Raw genomic sequence first — 22,941 nt, 5'->3', positions numbered from 1 at the left:
CTTTTATAAACTTCTGACCATGAAAACTATAATACACCTTGTTGAAAATTTACAAAATAGTAATAGCCCAGAGAAGAGCATTATCTATAATCTGGTCTCTCAGATATAATTGGTTAAAACTTTGATATCTGTATTTCCAGTCTTTCCCCCACTTGCTACTGTGTTTTGACCTTTTATCTGTCTTAATAAACGGTCCTCTGACATATTTGCTTGCTGATTATACAGGTTCCTGTCCTGTGAATGCACCGTGATTTCCTTAGTCAGCTCCTTAATGTGTGGGTTTAGAGTGTGTGTCCAGTTTTTTTTTGATTGCCAGCGAGTCCGTGAGCACACCCGTGACTGTTCCCTCCTTCTGTTCCTAGAAGTGGAAGTGCCAGGCAGAGGGTAGGGTCTGAGACACATTTCTCTGGGGATGGATTGGGGCGTGGGGAAGTCAACTCATTGGCCATTTGTTGTCTCAGGGCCTGCAGTTAGCTTGCTATTGTATTGAGCGTTCTCCCTAAAGCATGCGTGTTGACTCAAAGGATGAAAAGGTATTTTGTGAAAGAAATAGAATCCCCACTCCTGGATTTTCCTGCTCTGGGCATCTATGAGCTCTTTACAGAGTCCATGTACCGGAGACCTCTCTGCTTTCCTGAGCTCTTCCCAGTGCCCCTGAAAGGCAAAGAGACCCAGCCTTGTCTTGTTAGGTGTGAGGCCTTGAGGGGCAGAGACCTGGAACCAGACCTCCTGACTCCTCCCAGAACAGTGATTTTCCTTTGACTAAGCCTTTTTCCATTGTGAACCTGCAGTGGGTAATGCCCCCTGCCTTTTGTTAGTACCAAGTAAGGGCAAGAATGCAGATGTTCTTTGAGTACTGCTGGGCCGGAGGGAATGAGGAAGGTGGTGGTAGTGATGGTGGCGCTTCGTTCTGTGGATCCTTCCAGACCTTTATGTGGTGAGGAGGCAAAGGAGGTAGGGGCTTCCTGGCCGACCCTGAGCTAGCCTCCTGCACAACAACATGATTTCTTCCATTTTAAAAGCCTTTTCACCTTCCTGACTTTCTGTGTTTAAGCAAATAACAACAGAACAGGTAATTATTGGGGCTGGTGTTGTGGCACAGCGGGTAAAGCTTTGCTGCCTGTGACACTGAAATCCCTTATGGGCCCCAGTTCAAGTTCTAGCTGCTCCACTTCCAATCCAGCTCTGTGCTGAAGTGCTTGGGAAAGCAATGGAAGATGGCCCAAGTACTTGGGCCCGTTACCCATGTGGAGTTCCAGGCTCCTAACTTCAACCTTGGCCACTGTGGTCGTTTGGGGAATGAACCAGTGATGGAAAATACTTCTGTCTCTCTGTCTCTCCCTCTCTCTCTGTAACCCTGTCTTCCAAATAAATAAGTAAATCTTTAAAAACAAAAAAAGAGTAGGTAATTATAGCTAATCAAGAAAGAAAAGAAAATGCACAAACGTTCAAAGTAGTCACAAGTGGGAAATAATCACAGATGAAGAATAAATCCCCAGGGTGAGAGATTTCTTTTCTGAATTCTGTGCAAGTAGATTTGAAAGTAAATGATTTTTGAAAAACTAAAATTACCAAAACAGGAATTATTATAAAAATATTAATAAGAAGCATTTTTTATAAAGATTTATTTATTTATTTGAAAGTCAGAATTACACTGAGAGAGAAAGAAAAGGCAGAGAGAGAGAGAGAGAGAGGTCTTCCATCCGCTGGTTCACTCCCCTGTTGGCCGCAACGGCTGGAGCTGTGCTGATCAGGAGCCAGGAGCTAAAAGCTTCTTTTTTCTGGGTCTCCCTTGCAGGTACAGGGGCCCAAGGGCTTGGGCCATCTTCTACTGCTTTCCCAGGCCATAGCAGAGAGCTGGATCAGAAGTTGAGCAGCTAGGATCCGAACCTGCGCCCATATGAGATGCTGGCACTGCAGGTGGCGACTTGACCTGCTGCGGCACAGTGCCTGCCCCAAGAAGCATTGTTAAAAATATAACCCCACCAAAGCCATCAGACTAAGAAAGCTTCACAAGAAAAGTCTTAACAAACTTTTCAGGAATGGTTAACTTTTTTTTTTAAGATTTATTAATTTGAAAGAGAGTTTCAGATAGAGGTCGAGCCAGAAAGAGAGGTCTTTCATCCGCTGGTTCACTCCCCAAATGGCTGCAACGGCCAGAGCTGAGCTAAAGCTAGGAGCCAGCAGCTTCTTCCTGGTCTCCCTCATGGTGCTGGGGCCCAAGCACTTGGACCATATTCTGCTTTCCCAGGCCATTGTGGAGAGCTGGATTGGAAGTAGAGTATCCGAGACTCAAATTGGCGCCCATATGGGCTGCCAGTGCTGCAGGCTAGGTCTTTACCCACTGTGCCACACGCCGGCCCCAGAAATGGATAACTCTTATACTGTTCTAAATACCCTAATGCACAGGAAAAAATAGCTTGCAAATTATTTTTTAATGAATATAATTTTTATATCAAAATATGACAGTCAAAACATAACAAATTCCAAATCAACCTCATCTCTGAATGTCCTGAAAATCCTAAGCCAAATGCTAGCAAAAGGCAAATATAGCATGACCAAGTTTTTTGTTTTTTTGTTATTTTGGATTTTTTTTGGTGAGGGGGCAAGAAGGTTCGAATTTAAGGGAACTATTAATTTGATTTACATGTCATTTGATCAAAAGAAATAAATTATATGATCACCTCCATGGATGCTTAACAGGCATTTTGATAAAATTCAATATTCTGATGTAAAAAATAAGCTTTCCTTAATTGTGTCCTTAGCTTGATAAGTTATCTTATTTCAAACTAAGTTAAAAAGCAAAGTTCTGCTCTTGTAAATATAATTTTACATTGTGTATCGATCCTAGCCCATACAGTGAGAAAGGAAAATGTAAAATGTATCATTATTTAAGGATGATATGATCTGTAATCGAACCAGCTGGAAAAACTTCCATGGACAGTTAAAGACAGTGAAGTGCCTGGGTACAGTCAGCATAATGAGGTTAAGTAGCTCCAAGGAAGAAACCACATTCACAAATGACATACCTAGAATGTAACAAGAAATAAAGGTCTTTTTTTTAAAAAAAAAAAGTGTGTATTTTTATTTATTCAAAAGGCAGAATGACAGAAAGAGAGAAAGAGAAGATATCTTCTATCTGCCCGCAATGCTGGGGGTTGGGCCAGGCTGAACCCAGGAGCCAGGATCTCCATCTGGGTCTTTGACATGAGTGGCGACTCAAGTACTTAGGCCATGATGTGCTGCCTGCCAAGGTGCACAGTAGCAAGAAGCTGGATTGGAAGCAGAGGAAGGAGTCAAACCGAGGTACTCTGATGTGGGAAGCAGGTGTCCTTACATAGTAACTTAACCTGCTGGACCACAACAACCACCATAGAAATACAGATCTTTAAGAAGAAAAATCTCAAAATCCAGCTGAGAGACCTAATAGGAACTGAAATAAAGTTAGAAAGGCATACCGTTGATTAACTAGAATGAGTCAACCTCATAAACATGTCAGTTCTCCTTTAACCTGTAAATTTCACATGAAACCATGCAAATAAGCATAAAAAGTTTTGGAATCAGGCAGTGTGATTCCGAAGTTAAATGGAAAAATAATAGCTGCACTATTTCAGGGAAGACTAGCTATAATAATTAAAGCACAATAGGTGTTGTGTGGCACAGCAGGTTAACCTGCTGCTTGGGATGCCTACAGCTCAGAGTGTCAAGGATTGAATTCTGCCTCTGTTTCCAATCTAGGTTCCTGTTATTGCATATCCTGGAAGGCAGCAGATGATGGCTCAAGTATTTGAGTCCCTGCCACCCATGTGGGAGACCCAGATGGAGTTCCTGGCTCCTGATTTTGGCGTGGCCCAGTCCCAGCTGTTGCGGGCATCTGACGAGTGAGCAAGCAGATTGAAGCCCTCTCTCTCCCCTTCTGTTGTGCTGCCTTTCAAATAAATAAAATTTTTTTTTTCAAATGGTACATAAGGGGGCCAGCACCGCAGCTCACTAGGCGCCTGCAGCGCCGGTACCCCGGGTTCTAGTCTCGGGTGGGGCGCCGGGTTCTAGTCCCGGTTGCTCCTCTTCCAGTCCAGCTCTCTACTGTGGCCCGGGAGGGCAGTGGAGGATGGCCCAAATGCTTGGGCCCTGCACCCGCATGGGAGACCAGGAGGAAGCACCTGGCTCCTGGCTTCAGATCAGCACAGCGCGCCGGCTGTAGTGGCCATTTTGGGGGTGAACCAACGGAAGGAAGACCTTTCTCTCTTTCTTTTTCACTGTCTAACTCTGCCTGTCAAAAAAAAAAAAAAAAAAAAAAAAAAGGGAACATAAGAGGCTGGCGCCATGACGCACTAGGTTAATCCTCTGCCTGTGGCACTGGCATCCCATATGGCCACCGGTTCTAGTCCCGGCTGCTCCTCTTCCAATCCAGCTCTCTGCTATGGCCTCGGAAAGCAGTAGAAGATGGCCCATGTACTTGGGCCCCTGCATCCACATAAGAGAGTGAACCAACAGAAGGAAGACCTTTCTCTGTCTGTCCCTCTCACTGTCTGTAACTCTACCTCTCAAATAAATAAAGAAAATCTTAAAAAATTAAAATTAAAAATGATACATAAATAGATCAGTGGACTATAATAGAGTATCCAGAAATGTCCCCAAATACTGATGAGAACATTAAAGGTAGTGTTTCACATCAGTGATGAAATATTAGCTCATTCAGTAAGTGGGAATCAGGACTACATCGGACCTTCTAAAAACAACGTTGGATTTCAGCCCAACAACTTAGAGAAACATTCTAAACAGCTCAGAGCTGGGGAGGTGTTTTTGTTTTGTTTTAATGTTTAACATTTTGTTTAAAATGCTGGGGGAGGAGGGCATGTATTTTGTCTAGCAGTTAAAGACACTCACACATCCCATATCAGAGTGCCTGGTTTCAATCCTGGCTGTAGCTCTTGACTCTCTTCCTGCTAATGGCTCAAGTACTTGGGTCCCTCCTACCCGCATGAGAGACCGGGATTGAGTTCCTGGTTTCCAAGTTCAGCTTGGCACAGCCCTGGTCATTATGGGCATTTGGTGAATACACGAATGGATGGGAGTTCTTTACTGTGTGTGCACTTTCTGTCTCTCTCTCTGCCTCAGAAATAATTTTTAATGGGTTTAAAGTATTTTTATTTAAAATTCTACATGATTCTGTGGGAGAATATCTGTATGACTTCAGGTGCAAATAAGCTTTGTCTACAAATGACACAAAATTTAGATCACACGGGGACAGATGTTTGGTACAGCAGTTAAGATGTTACTTGGAACACGTGCATCCTACATTGGAGGGCCTGGGTTCAAGTTCTGGTTCCACTGCTGATCCAGCTTCCTGCTGATGCAGACCCTGGGAGGCAGGAAGTAACGGCTCAAGTCCTTGGGCCCCTGCCACCTGTGTGGGAAACCTGGATGGAGTTCTTGGCTCCTGACTTTGGCCTGGCTTGGCCCCAGCTGTTGTAGTCATGTAGGGAATAAACCAGCAGATAGGAGTGTGCTTGCTCATTCTCTCTCTCTCTCTCCCTCTTTCTCCCTCTCCCTCCTTCCCTCTCCCTCCCTCCCTCTCTCCCTCCTCCCCTCTTCCCCCCCTTCCCTCCTTCCCCCTCTCTATCTGCCTTTCAAATGAAATGGAAATAAATAAAAATTAAAAACAAACTTTAGATCACACAAAAATAACATCTGTTTGAAGGAATATGTACCTACCTAAAAACTCACAGCACATCGCCCTTGGAAAATATTTCCTACTCATAAAGAATGGTGTTTTTTTTTTTTTAAATATGTGGATAGTTCCAACAAGTTGGTAATGAACACCAGTAGTAAAATAGACAAAGGATAAGCAAAACTGCACAGAAAAGGAAGTCAGATGTTTCTATATGAAAAGTTTTACATCCACACACATCAAAGTCATCTCAAAGTAAAACTGTAATAAGAGGAATATTTTTCATCCATCAGATTTTGAAATATCAAGAAGCTTGATAACACTGTTAGGGTATGGCAAAATAGGTATCCTCACACATGGCTTGTAATTTAAACCCCTGAGGAGGGCAGTTTAGGAACATTTACCAAAACTCATCATTCGCTGCTCCAGTTCCACTTAGGAATGCATCCCATGTAATCTGTGAATCGATAGCTGTGATGACAGTTTCTGCCATGCTTGAGCAGTCGCTCTGCGTTGTGAGCGTACTGTGTTGACTGCTTTAGTCTTGACAAGCACCCCTGTGGCAGGGTGTTGGCACTTTCGGAAGCATAACAAAGCCAGGAGCTGGGCAAAGAAAGGCAGAGGAGTAAGACCTGGATGTTTTAGCCACGGGCCCTCTTCCCTTTTTTTTTTTTTTTTTTTTTTTTTTTTTAAGGTCTATTTACTTGAAAGGCCAAGCAACAGAGAAGGAGATCTTCCATCCACTAGTTCATTCCCCAAAAGGCCACAATGTCCAGAGCTGGGACAGGCTGAAAGCAGGAGTCAGGAACTTCATCCTGGTCTCCCACATGAGTGGCAGGGCCCCAAGGACTTGGACCATCTTCTGTTGCTTTCTCAGGTGCCCTGGCAGGGAGCTGGATCGGGAGCAGAGCACCTGGGATCGGACTTGCACTCCAGTATGGGATGCCATTATTGCCCTAGTGGCTCAACGCACTGTGCCACAATGCTGACCCCAGGGCCCTCAGTCATAACATTAAACTCTTGCCTTCCTGTTGCAAGAATACCTTTTACAGAAAAAGCTGAGAGACAGTTCTGTCATTCCTCAGTAGAGGCTTGGTGTAAATTGAACATCCATCCAGCAGTAAGCCCCACGGCCGTTAGGGAAGGGAGACCTCTCTGGTGTAGCATTTCATTTGTTCAGAAATACGTGTTTGCAGCCCCTTGAGATCAGGGTGCACTGTTAAGAACAGTGGCTTCTGACAGCATTAGTACCATAGTTTTCCTGCTTCTTTGTATATACAGTATACCTTAGATTCAGTTGAAAACAGGGTATTAAGGTGATCTTCATTTTCTGTTTACTTTTCTATAGCTTTCTGGTTCATCTCCCATGAAAAGCATATTGCCTTTGGATCCAGACAGAAAAAAAAAATGTTGATCTTGTATAAAGTGCTTGATGTAGCGTCTGATTTCCACAGCTGACTCTTGTTTTGGTCGACCACAGGGACTTCTCCACGGCGTTCTTCAACAGCATCCCCCTCTCAGGCTCCCTGGCGGGCACCATGCTCTCCGCTCACAGCAGTCAGCAGCTCCTGCCACTGGACTCCAACACCCCAAACTCCTTCGGCACCTCAAAGCCTTGCGCAGAGCCTGTGGTAGCCACTGGCGCCAGGCCTGCGGGCGAGCCTCTCAGTAAGGACAGGTTAGTGGGTGCCAAGGCTGGCTTCTGAACCCTGGAGGGAAAGTTCGGGTTTAGGACTTCCGTCCCAAGGACAGAGAATTGGATTCTGTTGGTGCTTTGTGGCCTCCTCAGTGAAAAAGGGAAAAAGAGAAATGCTTGATTTTGAACGAGGGCCTGCTTACACAAGAGGTGAGTTCAAGTATCTGATGATGCCCAGGTGCTGTGAAAACTTCACAGAGAGTCTGTCCTGACCGACAGAAGCTGCTGATGGCAGGGCCCCTGCTGACGAGGCACCACTCACCGCAGCAGCAGCAGCCCCTCTTTCTGGCAGGTCTACACTGGAGGTGGCCTCGCATTTCTGGGGCTTTGGTCCCCACACCACTCTACAGAGAGCATCACCCACTGCTTGTCCCAGGCAGGGCGCCCACATGTAAGTCCACAGACTCCTCTGCCTCGCAGAGTTATAGTCACACAGCAAGATGGTCTGCGTGTCTCACTGACCCTTGCCTAGAAACCAAGTTAGGAGTCACAAAGGACCAACTGAGCATGAACATGAGCATGAGTCTGGTACCTGCTCCAGGCCATGCAGAGTATGCAGGGCTGGTGGGGAAGAGGCGACTGCAGAGTCGTGAGGTGGCTCTGGGGGTCCCCTGGGTAACAATGGCTAGCTGTTGGGGGAGGGGCTGGTGGGCAGGTCTCAGAGAATGGCCCCCTATCTCCGCCCAGGGCACATCCAAGGTAACCGAGGAAGAGGTATAGGGAGGGAGTAGCCTCTGAGGAAGACCGGAAAGAGGGGAGGAAGACTAGGTTTCTGTTCTGAGCCATGTAGTCTGGGGTCTTCCTGAGTGGTCACAGAGGCTTTGGGATCTGCAAGGAAGATGGCTGCAGCTGGCAAGGATGCCTGAGTTTGCCCCTGCCCTGGCACACACGACTGATGATACTGCTGCTGGGGCCGAGGGCTTGTGTAGTCGTGTCTTAGCCATGGAGACACGCTGAGCATCAGGTGTCACTGCTGTGAAGGTCTGGGAGGGTGTGAGGCTGGATGGGAGGAGGAGACTGAGCAACAGGACAGTTAAGCAGACCTCCAGGGAGAAGGGGCATTTGCTGGGACAGAGAGCACCAGATCTGAGGAACGTTTCAGGGGTTGACCCAGCCGGTTCTGGTGCTCATGCGTCAATGGAGGATGACCGCAGACAGGCGTTTGTGACGAGGTCCGAGTAGGTGGGGTAGATGGTGTTGACCTGGGTGTGCTCAGCAGGAGGCCCAGAGCTTTGGGCCCCAGCATGTGGAAATGGACTTAGGCAGAAGGAAAGCTGGGCAAGATCCTGCCTGCGCCTTTGCTGTCTCTGAAGTAGAAGGCAAGGGTTATGAGGTGAGCCCTTGGGGGAGAGTACTAAGAATTTGTCGTTGTCTCAGTTGAGAGATGGCAGGGATGCCCAGGACAGGGTCATGGCTGATGGCAGCCAGGAACAAACTGTGACCTGGGGCCCCCCGGGTCAGGGCTTCATTCTTCAGACCCACTGTAGCATGGGAGAAGCTGGTGTTTTGGCGGGGAGATGCTGCGGTGACTGTTCCTTGCCACCGCCGGAGAATTAGGCAGGCTGCCCTCAGCTTGCCTTGACCGAGGAGGGGAAGTGCGCCACCCGCCACTCAGCCTTCCCCAAACCCGGGGGATAATCAGGCGCGGTGTGGAGCCCAGTCGAAGCAGGGTCTCACTTTATTGTAAAAGGGAGGTGTATATACAGCTGCGGTACAGAGCGGATGGTACAGAGCGGATGAGGGATGCGGGCAAGGGGTGGGAGGCTGTGATACAAAAGGGTCCTAGCCACTCCTATTATACCACCTTAATGATCCTTAGGCAGAAGCGCCCTGGGGCTGGGGTGTTTGCTACCAGGGATTTGAAACTTAAAGTCAGGTTTTCAAATTCAAGGCAGGCTCAGGAAGTTTCCTCTAGGCCTCTCCGGATTCACCGTCCCCCACAGAGATGCTGTATCTGACTGTGGCAATGGGACTATACGGTTAGCCACAACAGGGGTCAGAACCATTTTTCTAGGCCTCATGCTACCCCCAAAGCCCTCAGACAGTGCGACTGGGCAAATGTGAATGCATCTGCTCACCATCTTTAATGCATGAAAATTTTAAAGAATTAGGATCCATCAATTACATCTTGACATTTATGGTGTTTCTAGAAGTTGGTTATTTGTGCCCCCTTCAAGTAGGCTCCCAGTGATGCAAATCCTCGCCCTCCCGGTGTGCTAGGGCTGGTGTTTCACGAGCCTCCTCTTCTTCACCCCCAGTGTGAATGCTACCTCTACTCCTGCTGCATCGTCGCCCTCCGTGTTAACCACCCCGTCCAAGATCGAGCCCATGAAGGCATTTGACTCCCGATTCACAGAGCGATCCAAAGCCACTCCGGGTGCTCCCGCCTTGACCAGCGTTACGCCGACGGCTGTCGAGAGGTAGGTGGTAGTTTTGTGGGACCCGGATAGAAGCCAGGAGAGAGCAGGTGCCACTGTGGGCCAGCAGTGCAGCGTCAGCTCTCCTGCCATGCAGCCTGTCCCCTGCAGGGGGCAGACACCAGTCACTGCGTTACATGGGGCAAGACTGCAGAGCCGTGAGTGAGCCACTGGTTCCAAGAAAAGGGAGTGGCCGCTTAAAGCAGGGACATGCCTGGAAGGACACAGTGGGCCAAAGAGCAGCCAGGGCGAAGGGATGAGGGCTGGCCAGGGGGAGGCCGTGCTGAGAATGGTGTCGTTGTTTGTAGACATTTGGGAAGTGAGCCAGCGGATGGAAGAGCAAGCTCCGACTGTCTTGTCTCTCTCTGTCTTTCAAATAAATAAATGAGAAACATAAAACCGCAGAATGTGGTATATCAAGTCAAAAGTATTTTACTCATCAATAAAAAGGAAGGGAGTACTTAAGTGTACTAGGACAGGGACAAAACCTGAAAACAGTATGCAAAGTGAAAGAAATTAATCTCAAAGAACCATCGAGAACAGGAAAATCCAGAGTCAGTCAGCGGTTACCTAGGGTGGGGAAGTAGCAGGGGCAGAGTGATTGCTGATGGGTACAGGGTTTCTTTATGGGATTAGGGGAGTGATCTGGTGTTTATAGATGGTGGTGATGGGTTGCATAACTTGATGAATATACTAAGCATTACTATTAAACTGGTGAATTCTATAATACGTGAATTATGTTGCAGTAAAGAATAAAAAGGGCCGGCGCCGCCGCTCAATAGGCTAATCCTCTGCCTGCGGTGCCGGCACACCGGGTTCTAGTCCCGGTCGGGGCGCTGGATTCTGTCCCGGTTGCCCCTCTTCCAGGCCAGCTCTCTGCTGTGGCCCGGGAGTACAGTGCAGGATGGCCCAGGGGCTTAGGCCCTGCATCTGCATGGGAGACCAGGAGAAGCACCTGGCTCCTGCCTTTGGATCAGCGCGCTGTTCTGGCTGCAGTGTGCAGGCAGCGGTGGCCATTGGAGGGTGAACAACAAAAATAGGAAGACCTTTCTCTCTGTCTCTCTCACTGTCCACTCTGCCTGTCCAAAAAAAAAAAAAAAAAAAAAAAGAGTAATATATCATCAAAGATCCCAGATGAGGAGTGGGCATTTGGTCTAGCAGTTAAGATGTGGCGTCCCATGTTAGTTCATTCCTGACTCCAAACTCCAGCTTCCTGCTACTGCAGACCTGGGAGGCGGTGGTAGTAACTCAAACAATTGGATTCCTGCCACCACATAGGAGACCTGGATTGTGTTCACGGTCCTGGCTTAGGTCCTACCCAGCTCCAGCCATTGTAGGCATTTGGCTGTCCATCTCTCTGCCTCTCAAATAAAAATATAGTTGTAATAATAATAAACTTATTTTTTAAAAAAGCCCAAATGAGTTTGGAAATGAGCCAAAACAAAACAACAACCAGTAATCGTTATAATTTAAAAAGGCAATGTAGGCTTGGGCATTTGGCACGGCAGTTAAGTCACCACTTGAGACATCCACATGCCATTGATTCAAGTCTCCATTACTCGCATTTTCAATCCAACTTCCTGCTGATAACACACCCTGGCAGCCGGCAGGTCCCGGCCATCCATACGGGAGACGTAGATAGAGTTCTGGGCTCCTAGTTGCTTCAGCCTGCTCAGCCCTGGCTGTTGTAGGCATTTGGGGAATGAACAAGTAGATGGAGAAATCTCTTGTCCATTTCTCTCCCTTTAAAATGAAATCAGAATAAATAAACTTTGAAACATCCATACTGTGGAAGGGACAGTCTGGCACAGCAGTTGGGCCACTGCCTTGGTTGCCTACATCCTCTTTTGGTGTGCCTGGATTCAGATCCCAGCTCCACTTCCAGTTTCAGCTTCCTGCTGGTGGACACCCTGGCAGGCGGTGGGTGATGGTTCAGGCAGTTGGGTCCCTGCCACCCCCATGGGAGACCCAGATTTACTTCGAGGCTCCCGGCTATTGCAGGCATTTGGGGAGGGAACCAGTGGATGGAAGATCGCTCTTTGTGTCCCTATCTTTTGTCTTTCTGCCTTTCAAATAAATAACAATTTATGGGTGGAGAATTGTTGATGGGCATTTCAGAGAGCAGATCTGAGCTAGATGAAGAGAGCGTTCAGCTTGAGGAACTGGCCAGAGTGCTGCGGGGGTGAGGAACTGCACCTTGTGGGGGTCCCGCAGGAGCACGTGTTGTAGGGCAGCCCTCACGGAGGACTTCACAGGCTTACTGGAAGCTCAGTTGAGACCTCAGTTTAGGAAATGGCTGGAGGTCTGTACGGAATAAATAAAATGAAATCCCCACCTAAGAGAAATCAAAGTGCCATCGCCGGCAAGTCCTTGTGCTAGTCAAGGAAGCCGCTTCTCGTTTGCCTCGTGGGTTCTCATGATGCCGGCCAGCCCCACCATCTCCTGTGTCTTGGGTGTTGGGCACCCTGATTGTTCGCTTGCCTCGGACTGCTGGAGGCAATGTCCTGAATTCAGCTGAGTCCGCAGTCTCACCTTTCAGCCATACATACAGCTCCAGCAAAACCTGTGCAATAAAAGACCATCAAGTTCATCATTCTCAGCTCCTTACTGGAAAGTGACAGAGAGCAAGCATTTACTTGCGGCTGAGCAAGCTTCCTGCTTCCAGGGCAGGCAGAATGTGTGTCTGGTGAGCTTCTAAGAGCTTGGTGCTAAATTCTAAGTAGTTGGGTTGGGCCCTCCTAATGGCATCAACAAAATAAAGGCTTTGCATACAGGCTCTATAGAAACGCAGAAGCTTTCTTTATAGGATTGTTTTCACAGTGAAAGGCAGGAGGAGCCCTTTAAAACACTTGCCAGTGGAAGTTTCCTTTCAGGGCACAGCATCACACCCAATGTTCAGAATAGCACTAGGAGCCAGACACCAACACCTGCTTCCTGGTGGAGTGATAGGAGGCACCCAGGCTGCTCTGATCAGAGAACGCCTATGAGGAGTCAGATTCCTAAGTTCATCTCCTCTTAGGCAGAAGGGACCTCCCACAAGAACCCTTCTCAGGGGGTGCTCCCTAGTGGTGAAGAGTGAGCACCTTTGCCCCATCTCACGGGAGCAGCACAGACCCTGCTGTCGCTCTTTCATTGTACCTTGTGGCTGGCTGGGCAGTGAGGCCCCTGCAACCTCACTGGCCCTTCTCAGCTACCAGCCTCAGGTGAGTCTGGGAGCTGACCCTTCCCTCCCAAGTGCTTGGTGGCAGTTGTTGGTGAACTGGTGCTTCCACTCCTCCACCCTACCTCCAGGCCATGTGTCAGAGAGGCATAGTGGGACCTGAGGTGGGTCACTGCGGGCAAGCTGGCCAGAGCAAGCAGAACCTAGGAAGGAACCTGTGCATGATTGAGGCAGCTCTGGATCCAGAGAGCAGCTGCCCACACAGTGACTCAGGAGGTGTAGTTCCTGATGGGCCACTGGCTTCAGGGACCCTGAACAGGGTGTCAGGCAGAGGTGCAAGGTGGGGAGACTCCCAAGGGCTTGCTGTGAGGTCCCAGCCCTACAGAGTAGAACAGCCTGAGCTGGGGCAGTGCCAAGCAAAGTGACCTTCACAGACCACCATTGAGGTGAGCTCAGAAAGTGATCACATCATTCAGAAATGTATTTGGTAGCTTTGATGTTGCTGTGTGTGGCATTATGGCATTCTTACTGTATTTTACAAAACTGTAGTTAAGCAAAGTCTGAAAATTGTAAAAAAGAATTCTGAGAAGCACATAGGAAGAAGAATGCTGACATAGAATATTCTAGAACTTAATGTTTATCCACAAGTATACACTTGGCCCTATCGTGGGGTGTTGAATGAGGAACAAGCTTCTTAGTTTCACAGAGCAGAAATTGGGCTTTTCCCAGAGATACAGATGGAAAGACTTCCAGATTCTGCACACTGGTGTACTTGCCCACATTTCTGTGGACAGGAGCAAGAGCAGCTGTAAGCTGTGTCCAGATGAGGGCTAACAGACCAGGGGCCTGCGGTCAGACCTGCTGGTGAGCAGGGAGGAGGCAGGTGGAGATGGGGACCCTTGGGCACTAGGCTGGGGTGTACCTCCCGGGCACTCCTTGAGGCAGTGGTGCAGGGATGGTGCCCGTCACCGAGGGATTCTGTCATGGCCAGCAACGTCGGGCATAGTCTCAGAAGAGACACTTTGAAGAAGTGAGCTATCGATCATACTGCGTCTTGTTAATATTTATGACATCTGAAGTGTTGTGGGAGAAGAGCCCTCTGATGGAATTCATGAGAAATGCAGGACCTAGTGTTCTTTGAAGGTGTGATTCCCACATAAAAGTAAATAGAGTGAGAACTGAAAGAAAGGCCAGTGCTACCAATCATACCAAAAGGATTGAGGCCAGATAGGAGTTTCTGATGGCATCATTTTCCTTCTTTTTTGAAAAAAAAATTTTTTAAGGTTTTTTTTTTTTAAGATTTATTTATTTGAAAGAGTTACAGAGAAGCAAAGAGAGAGAGAGAGAGAGAGGTCTTCTATCTGCTGGTTCATTTCCCAGATGGCTGCAATGGCCAGAGCTGAGCCAATCTGAAGCAAGGAGCCAGGAGCTTCTTCCAGGTCTCCCACGCGGGTGCAGGGGCCCAAGCACTTGGACCATCTTCTACTGCTTTCCCAGGCCATAGCAGAGAGGCAAATTGGAAATGGAGCAGCCGTGACTTGAACTGGCGCCCATATGGGATTCTGGCACTGCAGGTGGCGGCTTTACCCGCTATGCCACAGCACCGGCCCCTCTGAGAGAATTTTATTTCTCCACTTTTGAGGCATGATTTCACTAGATATGGAATTCTAGTTTGATGGGTTAATATGATCTTTACCTTCTTCTCTGAGGAGGTGGCTTTTCCTCCTGTGGCTTCCTTGCAGCTTTTCCCTTTGTCTTTGGTTTTCTACCATTTGAGAATCTGGGAGCAGATTTTTTTGGAAAATTATTAGCTGATATTAGTATCATCATCGTCTCTGTAATTATGATTAAATTCTCCCTGCCACTACCCACTTGTTCTCACATGTAGTCTAATTTTTCCCATTATTACCCTTAGCACATTAATCATAGTTACTTAAAATCTTGGTCTGAGAATTCCAGGCTTTTCTGCTATATCTCAGCTTTGCTTCTGATGTTTGCTTTGTCTATTTAAAACACAAAATTAATTTATTTGGTAGGCAGAGATACTGAGGAAGAGAGAGAGATCTGTCTCTCATCTGCTGGTTCCCTCCCCAAATGTCTGTAGCAGCCAAGTCTGGGCCAGGTTGAAACCAGGAGCCTGGGACTCTCTGTGAGTCTTCCACATGGCGGCAGGGGCCCAAGTGTTTGGTTCATCATCTGCTGCTTTCCCAGACGCATTAGTAGGAAGCTGGATTGGGAAGCGGAGTAGCCTGGACTCAAACCAGCACTCTGATATGGGATGCTGGCATTCCAGGCAATAGCTTAACCCACACTGTACCGCAAACACCTGCCCCTGCTTTGTCTCTTGAGACCATGTTTGGTATTTTTGTTTATTTTTGCTGCTTAATTTTGTTTTGCCTTCAGTCATGTCTTGTCCTTTTGGCTTGCAAGCTGGGCAGAATCTTTGAGTAACTGGGAGTGAGGGAGTTAGGTCTTAAGGACAAGGCTTTATCTGGCCGCGAGTGAAACTGCATTTTCTGTTTCCTGTAGCTAACTGTGTCAGAAACTCTGAAACTTTCTAGTGGCCTTATTTTGTCTTCCCTGTTGCCTTTGGGTTTCCCGGGAAGCCCTTCGTTCAGTAGAGTCTGTGTTTTACACCTCTCTCAGTTGTAATCTGCTGCGTTATGCTGGAGCCTTGTTGATGCGGCGGTGAAGTATTGGGAAGGAAAAGCTGTTTTCGTGATCTCATGGTTAATTTTCCTTGTTTGTTGCTGTTGGAGCAGAGTCCCAGCCCCATGGCCTTCTGTGCAGTTCCTTAGTGTGCGTGTGTGTGTGTGAGAGACAGGCAGACTGTCAGGTGAGAGAAGCCGGGATGGGACAGGAGGTGACTCACTGCCCTGCCCCAGGTCAGCTAAGGCTTTGGTAAAGTAGTTTCCCTTGAGAGCAGGCTTTAATTATGAAGAACCAGATGGTCTGAGCTTGTTTCACAATGGTTACCATGCCCTCTTCGCTCCCCCAGCCCAGAACACTGGAGAGTTTTCTGCATCCGCAGTCTAGGCTGAGAGGTAAAAGTGCAAGGACCTCTCCTCGAGATAGAATTCCCTCCTACCAGCTGGCCCCAGGAGTTGTAACTGCCGAGCTCGCCTGCACGCAGCCTCAGTTAGCTTAGGAATATTCCTGCCAGCTACACTCCGGGGCCTCTGCTGCAGGCCAGCTGTGGCTTTCTGTCCTTATCCATCTCTCCAGGTGTCAGGGCGGCAGTCTGCCCTGCTGCCCGTGTTCTCTAATGGATCCAAGAAGAGCTATTGATTTTCATTGTCTTCATCTTTCTTATTGTGAGGACAAAAACATGAGCTGCCAAGCTCTTTACATGATAGAGTAGAAACCAGAATTCCTCCCTTCTTTTTTTATTTATCAGCTTTTTACGAAGAATGTGGTGTTGTTGTTTTTTTTAAGATTGATTTATTTTATTTGAAAGGCAGTGTCCTGGAGGGAGAGTGATCCAAATGGCCACAATGGCTGGGGCTAGGCCAGGCTGAAGCCAGGAGCCTTGAATTCTGTCCGGGTCTCCCCATCTTCTGCTTTCTCAGGCCATTAGCAGGGAGCTGAATCAGAAGTGGAGCAGCTGGTACTTGAACCAGCACCTGTTTGGGATGCCAGTGTCACGTGCAACAGCTTAAGTAGCTGCGCCACAATGCCAGCTCCAAGAATATGGCTTTAAAAAAAAAAGATTGGTTTATTTGAAAGGCCAAGAAACTTGGGGGCGGGGGCAAGATGGCGTGATTGGAGGTGGGTGACTGGGCAAGACAGAAGGAGATCTTCCATCCACTGATTCTTATCTCATGTGGCTCCAATAGCCAGGTCTGGGCCAGGCTGAAGCCAGGAACTCCATCCTAGTCTTCCCGGGGATGGTAAGGGCCCAAGTACTGGAGCCATCCTCCGCTGCCTTCCTAGGTGCATTAGCAGGGAGCTCTATCTAAAGTGGAGTAGCCAGGACTCGAACCAGCACTCTTGATATGGGATGCCAGTGTCGCAAATGGCAGCTTAACCTGCTGTGTTTTTAACTGTTACACAAATTAATAAAGATACAGGAAATGCCATGGGTGTCTGTGTCTGTGCAGGTTGAAAGAGCAGAACCTTGTGAAAGAGCTGCGGTCCCGGGACCTCCTGGAGAGCAGCAGCGACAGTGACGAAAAGGTCCCTCTGGCCAAGCCTTCTTCACTGTCCAAGCGAAAACTTGAGCTTGAGGTAGAGACGGTGGAGAAGAAGAAGAAAGGGCGCCCTCGGAAGGACTCCCGTCTCCTGCCCGTGTCTCTGTCTGTCCAGGTGAGGCCCACAGGCTCATCCTGCCTGTCCTCACCTTGTCCCCCGGCCCCATGCTGGGAGGCCCAGCATGCTGTGGTACACCCCACCAGTGTGGGACACCTGGGGACCAGCTGCCTTCGACTAACACCCCCGTAATGCAGCATGGAGGCCACACCAACCTCCCCCTTGGGGACCCATAGTCCCTGGTGTCAGCTGTCTTGTGTCTAAGATGGGCATCCCTGTAGCATCCTGTGTGCTTTCTCCCTTCCTGAGTGGGTGGAAACGGCCTGGTGCAGGCCCAGCCTCACCTCGAGGTGAGGTGTTACCTTTCCCTATCACTAGCCCTGTAGTGCCGGGCAGGGCTCAGGGATGTTCCTGGCTCTTCCAGTCTCCAGCTGCCCTGACTGCGGAGAAGGAGGCCATGTGTCTGTCTGCACCAGCACTTGCACTGAAGCTGCCGGTTCCAGGCCCCCAGAGAGCATTCACCCTCCAGGTAAGGGCTGGGGCCCTCCACCCATCGACTCCGGGGGCACACACACCTCTCCCGCAGGGTGAACCCTGTCTTCTGACTGCTACGGGGTCGCTTTCCCAGTGGCCCTTCCCTTCTGGAGGAGCTCAGAGTGATCAGAGCACCACTGAGTCAAGCACACTCCCTGGCCACCTCTGCCCCACCCCCAGACCGCTTTCTCTCTGCAGTCCCCCACTACTGGGGCTGGCCCTGCCATCACATTCTCTGATGCCCAGCTCCTTCAAGACGCATCTCAGACAGCCCTTCCCTTCTCCTGGAAGCTTCCTCCTTCTCCACATGTGACAGCCTCCAGCTCAGTGCCCCTGGGACTGTCTGGTTGTATTCTGTCCCCCAGTGGCCACTGGCCTTATCTGCTTCTCAGAGCCTGGCAGTCATCAGAGCTGTTTGATGTCTCAGAGAGGAAGCTTGTAACCAGAGCAAATAATCCTTGTACCCAACGGCCCTCTGATCACTGGCCTAGCAGTGCCAGGCCTCTCCCACCATGGTGCCTTCACACAGTCACCTTTTGGCATACCCTTTGTACCTCAGCTCAGGTGCATGTCCTCAGGTACCCTTTGCAGCCTCCGTGTAAGTTCGGTTCTGACTGGCCACACCGCTCAAGGCCCAAGCTGCTCCTCGTAGCACACTAGGGAACACATCAGCCATCCCAGTCACAGGTCCTTCTGGGCTATGGGGCAGAGGAGTGAGACAGGCCACACCAGTGGGTAGGGACATCTGCCTTGTTACTACTCACGTGACTGGGAGAGGGGCGCCTCCAATGGTCAGCAGCACTTACTCAGTCAGGGCCTGACTCAGATTGTCTCCTTGATGCCCTGCTTCTTGGCCTTCAGCACAAAACTCCCAAACTTCTCCAGCCACGGAGCGCCGCTTGAGCCTGTTCTTGGTTTCTTGTGTCTGTGAAGGGGCACAGCTCCTGCCCTCCCTAGCAGCCCTCAACCCCAGCTCACCCACTTGTGTGACTACTGCAAACCGGTCAGCCACTCTGCTTGATTTTCCCTCTGCAACATATGCAGGTCAGGCATGACCCTGGGCCCATTGGTGCCAGGAACTGAAATAGGTGCACCTCCTGCATGCTACACCACGGACGCTCCCGCCAGCATAGTCTCAGATAAGCAGACCAAGGCTCGTGGCCTTGGGGTCTGGAGGGCACCTTGTCCCTGCCGTCTCTGTTCTTGCCACACACTGCAGTCTTTGCACATTCTTCTGGCACGTGACTAGAAACCCAGGTCTTGGTCCTGCTGTCCTTGGCTGCTACAGTCCTTCAGGCAGTGTCTCTTCTGTGTGCCTTCTCTACGGTCTCTGTGTAAGACGAGGAGTTGAGATCAGGAGACTTTGAGGTCTTGAGTTCTGGTGCTGATTCTCTTCTCAGGTTCCTCAACTGCGTGGCTGACAGGACAGAGACCATCTCCCAACATTGTCCCTGCCCTATGGGCCACACAGCCCTCACCGGCCCCACTAGCGTCTTGTCTGTTGGCCAGTCTACCTGTCTCTGTCCCCTGCTGCAGGGCCCCTGGGCGTCTCGCCTCCCCCACATCTCAGCAGGCCTGCTGTCACCCGAAAACACCTGTGCTTGCTCTCCTCCCCAGGTGAGCTCCGACCCCTCCATGTACATCGAGGTGGAGAACGAAGTGACGGCCGTGGGGGGCGTGAAGCTGAGCCGCCTGAAGTGCAACCGGGAAGGGAAGGAGTGGGAGACGGTGCTCACCAGCCGCATCCTCACTGCTGCAGGCAGCGGGTAGGAGCCGCGTGCAGCGCGTGGAGGCGCTGTTACGACCCTGGACGTGGCCTTCTGTGGGAGGTCCCACGGGGGCTCACACAGGGCCTCCCTCCCAGCCAAGCGTGTGTCCCTACAACCTCCCACATCAGCATCGTGGTATCCCCGTGTTACAGAGGAGGAGGCTGAGCCTGGAGGTCACTCACACCAGTCTTTGAAGTGCTGGGAGATTCCCTGAGGCCTCCGATTCTAAACTGACCTCTGCCTGGCTCTCTTTGACCTGGGCTGGTCCTTTCTCTTAACAGTCTCAGTGTGAGCTCAGGAAAGCTGGAGCAGCCCTGTGGGCAGGAGGGGAACAGAGTCTCCCGTGTCTCAGGCAGACAGCCCTGGTGTCCCCAGCTTGTCCTGGTCCTCACGGCAGCACCCGCCTGCCTCTCCCTCTGGCTGCACCTGCTCAGGGCTGTGCCGCGTCAGGCCTGAGCAGGGGTGAGCTCTGCATCCGCCTCCGTGCCTGGCCTCTGTGACGCCTGCCCTGCCTCTGCCCTCAGTGACCTGGTGTGTGTCGCCTGTGAAAAGAGGATGCTCTCGGTGTTCTCCACCTGCGGCCGCCGCCTCCTCCCTCCCATCCTCCTGCCGTCCCCGATCTCCACTTTGCACTGCACGGGCTCCTACGTCATGGCACTCACTGCTGCAGCCACACTGTCCGTCTGGTGAGAGGCAGGCGCAGGGTGGGAACGGGCCCTGGGCCTGGCTGGATGGGGCTATGCTATTGCGTCTCTTCAGGGATGGGAAGGGGGCGGAGAAGGCCAGCCATGGGGCCTGGAAAGAGGCCCTGACAGCCAGTGATGTTGCTTGTGTTGGGCACTGGTGTGGGCGGGGGGCTGAGGGGGTCTGTGCAAGGGGAAGGGAGGACCCCAGCCCTGCCATCATCCTTACAGGAGCGGACCACATGACAGAGTCCTGGCTTCATGGCCTATGCCAGGGTGCTTATATGGGCTCATCAGCAGTGTGACAGACACTGCTCGGCTGCTGTGGCCAGCTCACAGAGTAGATGCGGGCACTGGGCCTGGGCCTCTGCTGTAGACTTGTACAAGAGGGTGGGAACATAAGCGAGGGCCCAGGTATCTTAAGTCCCAGCGTGCCCTGTTGCAGTTACCTCTGTTGGAGAGTAAGCTGTTCCCGTCTCTCTCTCAGGGATGTTCACAGACAGGTGGTGGTGGTGAAAGAGGAGTCTCTACACTCCATCTTAGCAGGTAACCCCGGCACTGGGTCCCCCTTCCTCCCCTCCAGGCCACAGTCCCAAGTTTCACACAGAAAAGCCCCCTGAGCCTAGGTGGAAAGCCAGGCTCAGGGCCCAGCCCTAGGTTCTCACTGAGGCAGAGGGTCCAAGTACCCTGCAGGCAGACGCACTCCCTAAGGCATGTGTGAATGGGTCTCCAAGAGATGACAAAGAGCTTAGTGGGTGGCATTGAGAATGCCTGGCACCAGGAAGCCCATCCTAGTAGCTGAGTCACCCGTTAAGGCTCTGGTTGCCAGGACCATAGGAGCCAGGGTTCAGATTTGTCCTCTGGTGCATGTGCCGATGCACCTGGACTCATTTCCTATGGTGTCTCCCAGGAAGTGACATGACGGTGTCCCAGATCTTGCTGACACAGCATGGAATCCCCGTGATGAACCTGTCCGATGGGAAGGCATACTGCTTTAATCCGTCACTTTCTACATGGTAAGCAAGCTGCCCTGCTCTCCAGGAGATGACCCATGTGCTCTGGACAGTGTAGCCCAGACTCTAGATCCTGCTGCTTAGGCCTGCCTGTCCCTGCTGTTCCTGGAATGCAACCCACAGTGACAGCCAGGATGCGCCCTGCCATCCCATGGGGTGCTACCTCTGTTCCTAGAGTCTTTGCATTGGCATAGGCATTGACAATTGTTTGTTTTATGTTAAAATCTTTTTTTTTCTTCGTCTGCTTGAAAGAGAGACAGAAATATTCCATCCACTGGTTCACTCCCTAAATGCCTACAACAACCAGTGCTGAGCCAGGCCAAAGCCAGGAGCCCAGGACTCTATTTGAGTCTCCCCAATAGGTAACAGGGGCCCAAGTACTTAAGCCACCATCCACTACCTCCCAGGATGCCTTAGCAGGAAACTGGATCAGAAGCAGGGGAGCCAGAACTTAAACCTGAATTCCAGTCTGGGTTGCAGGCATTGTAAGCAGTAGCTCAACCCACTGCACCACAATGCCTGCCCTGAAAATTGTTCCTGATATGTGTTTCTAGACGGGCCTCCTTAGCCCTGGTCAGCACAGGTGAGCCGGCTCCAGAGCAGCCCCGCCAGCATCAGATTTCTGTGAGCGTACGGGCAAGGTCGACCTTCAGTCTTAGAGAGCTGTGAGGGTACACACACGCTCACCCTGCGCCATCACTGGCATTTTGTTCTGCACAGTTGGAATTTTCTGTCTTTGCAAAATCTTCCTCTTTATACATTAGATATCTTAGCCCAGGTGTGACTTGTGGGTTGTGTCTCAGCCATTCCAAGGAAAGTCTCTTCTGCCAGCACCTTGGCTCCTTCAGGACCAAAGCTTGCTGCTGCCCAACCTGTTTTCTGTTAGGAGTTAGCACAAGCTCTGGCTCACACTGAGATGTCTCTCTCGAGCTAGAACGCAATCTCTATAACCTGTTCTCCCAAACTGCAAAAAAAGTCGTGTGTTGTATGTGATTATCATCGTACTGGAAACCAGACCAGTACTTAAGAAAAGGAGTATTGACTGTAGGCACTGCTGTGTTTGGCTGTATGTACAAGGGCCCCTGGCTCTTTTAGAAGGGTACGAACAGTGCTTCCTTTACAAAGACAGGAAAGATTTGGAGAAGGTGGCAGAACTCCCTGCCTGGGGGATTCTGGGAAGCACGAGAAGGCTGGCGACCTGGCACTGCTTGGCAGCAGTCAGGGCCCAGGCCACACAGGCCCCTGGGCAGGCCATGGCAGCATGTGACTCGGCGTGCAGAACACACTTCACACACGGATGCCCTCAGCTGTCACGCTGAGGCCAAGGAGCCGACAGCTTCACAGCAGAGCCCTGCTAGCAACCTTCACTGCTGCTCATCTTTCCTCTGGAACATACCTAGGGCGTGTGCCAGCGACGGGCACTGGTGTAGAGACCCAGTGTGACTCTCGGCCTCCACTGGCTTGTGGTGGTCAGGCGGGTGGGGCTGGCCCTGCCGTGGCCTTCCTGCCAGCTTCCTCTGGCTGACTTCTTGATGTTTCTGAGCTCTGCTCCTGCCTTTGCCTCCCCAGGAACCTGGTTTCTGACAAACAGGACTCATTGGCCCAGTGTGCGGACTTTAGGAGCAGCCTGCCATCCCAGGATGCCATGCTGTGCTCAGGACCCTTAGCCATAATCCAGGGCCGCACCTCCAAGTACGTGAGCTGAGTGCCATGGCCGCTGTCAGCAGTCCTGCCCGGGACGGAACCTGTC

At 50.5% G+C, this 22,941-nt stretch overlaps 1 protein-coding gene across 4 annotated transcripts in view; it reads left to right on the top strand.

Moving 5' to 3' along the window:
- Window positions 1-22,941, top strand: part of HIRA (histone cell cycle regulator) — a 100,027-nt gene that overhangs the window by 58,907 nt on the left and 18,179 nt on the right. For 3 of the 4 annotated variants that reach the window (XM_051837242.2, XM_051837243.2, XM_051837244.2), the window contains 9 exons: window positions 7,152-7,349; window positions 9,626-9,787; window positions 17,045-17,249; window positions 17,617-17,721; window positions 19,344-19,492; window positions 20,020-20,181; window positions 20,666-20,724; window positions 21,089-21,194; window positions 22,761-22,883. In XM_051837242.2, coding sequence (XP_051693202.1) covers window positions 7,152-7,349; window positions 9,626-9,787; window positions 17,045-17,249; window positions 17,617-17,721; window positions 19,344-19,492; window positions 20,020-20,181; window positions 20,666-20,724; window positions 21,089-21,194; window positions 22,761-22,883 — 1,269 coding nt within the window. The remainder of the gene's footprint in view (window positions 1-7,151; window positions 7,350-9,625; window positions 9,788-17,044; window positions 17,250-17,616; window positions 17,722-19,343; window positions 19,493-20,019; window positions 20,182-20,665; window positions 20,725-21,088; window positions 21,195-22,760; window positions 22,884-22,941) is intronic. The other variant, XM_051837245.2, reaches the window with a different exon arrangement.

This window comes from Oryctolagus cuniculus, chromosome 21 (assembly GCF_964237555.1).
Source record: "Oryctolagus cuniculus chromosome 21, mOryCun1.1, whole genome shotgun sequence".
Taxonomy (NCBI): domain Eukaryota; kingdom Metazoa; phylum Chordata; class Mammalia; order Lagomorpha; family Leporidae; genus Oryctolagus; species Oryctolagus cuniculus.
Note: the sequence above shows the minus strand (reverse complement) of the source record. Positions and strands in the feature narration are given on the sequence as shown.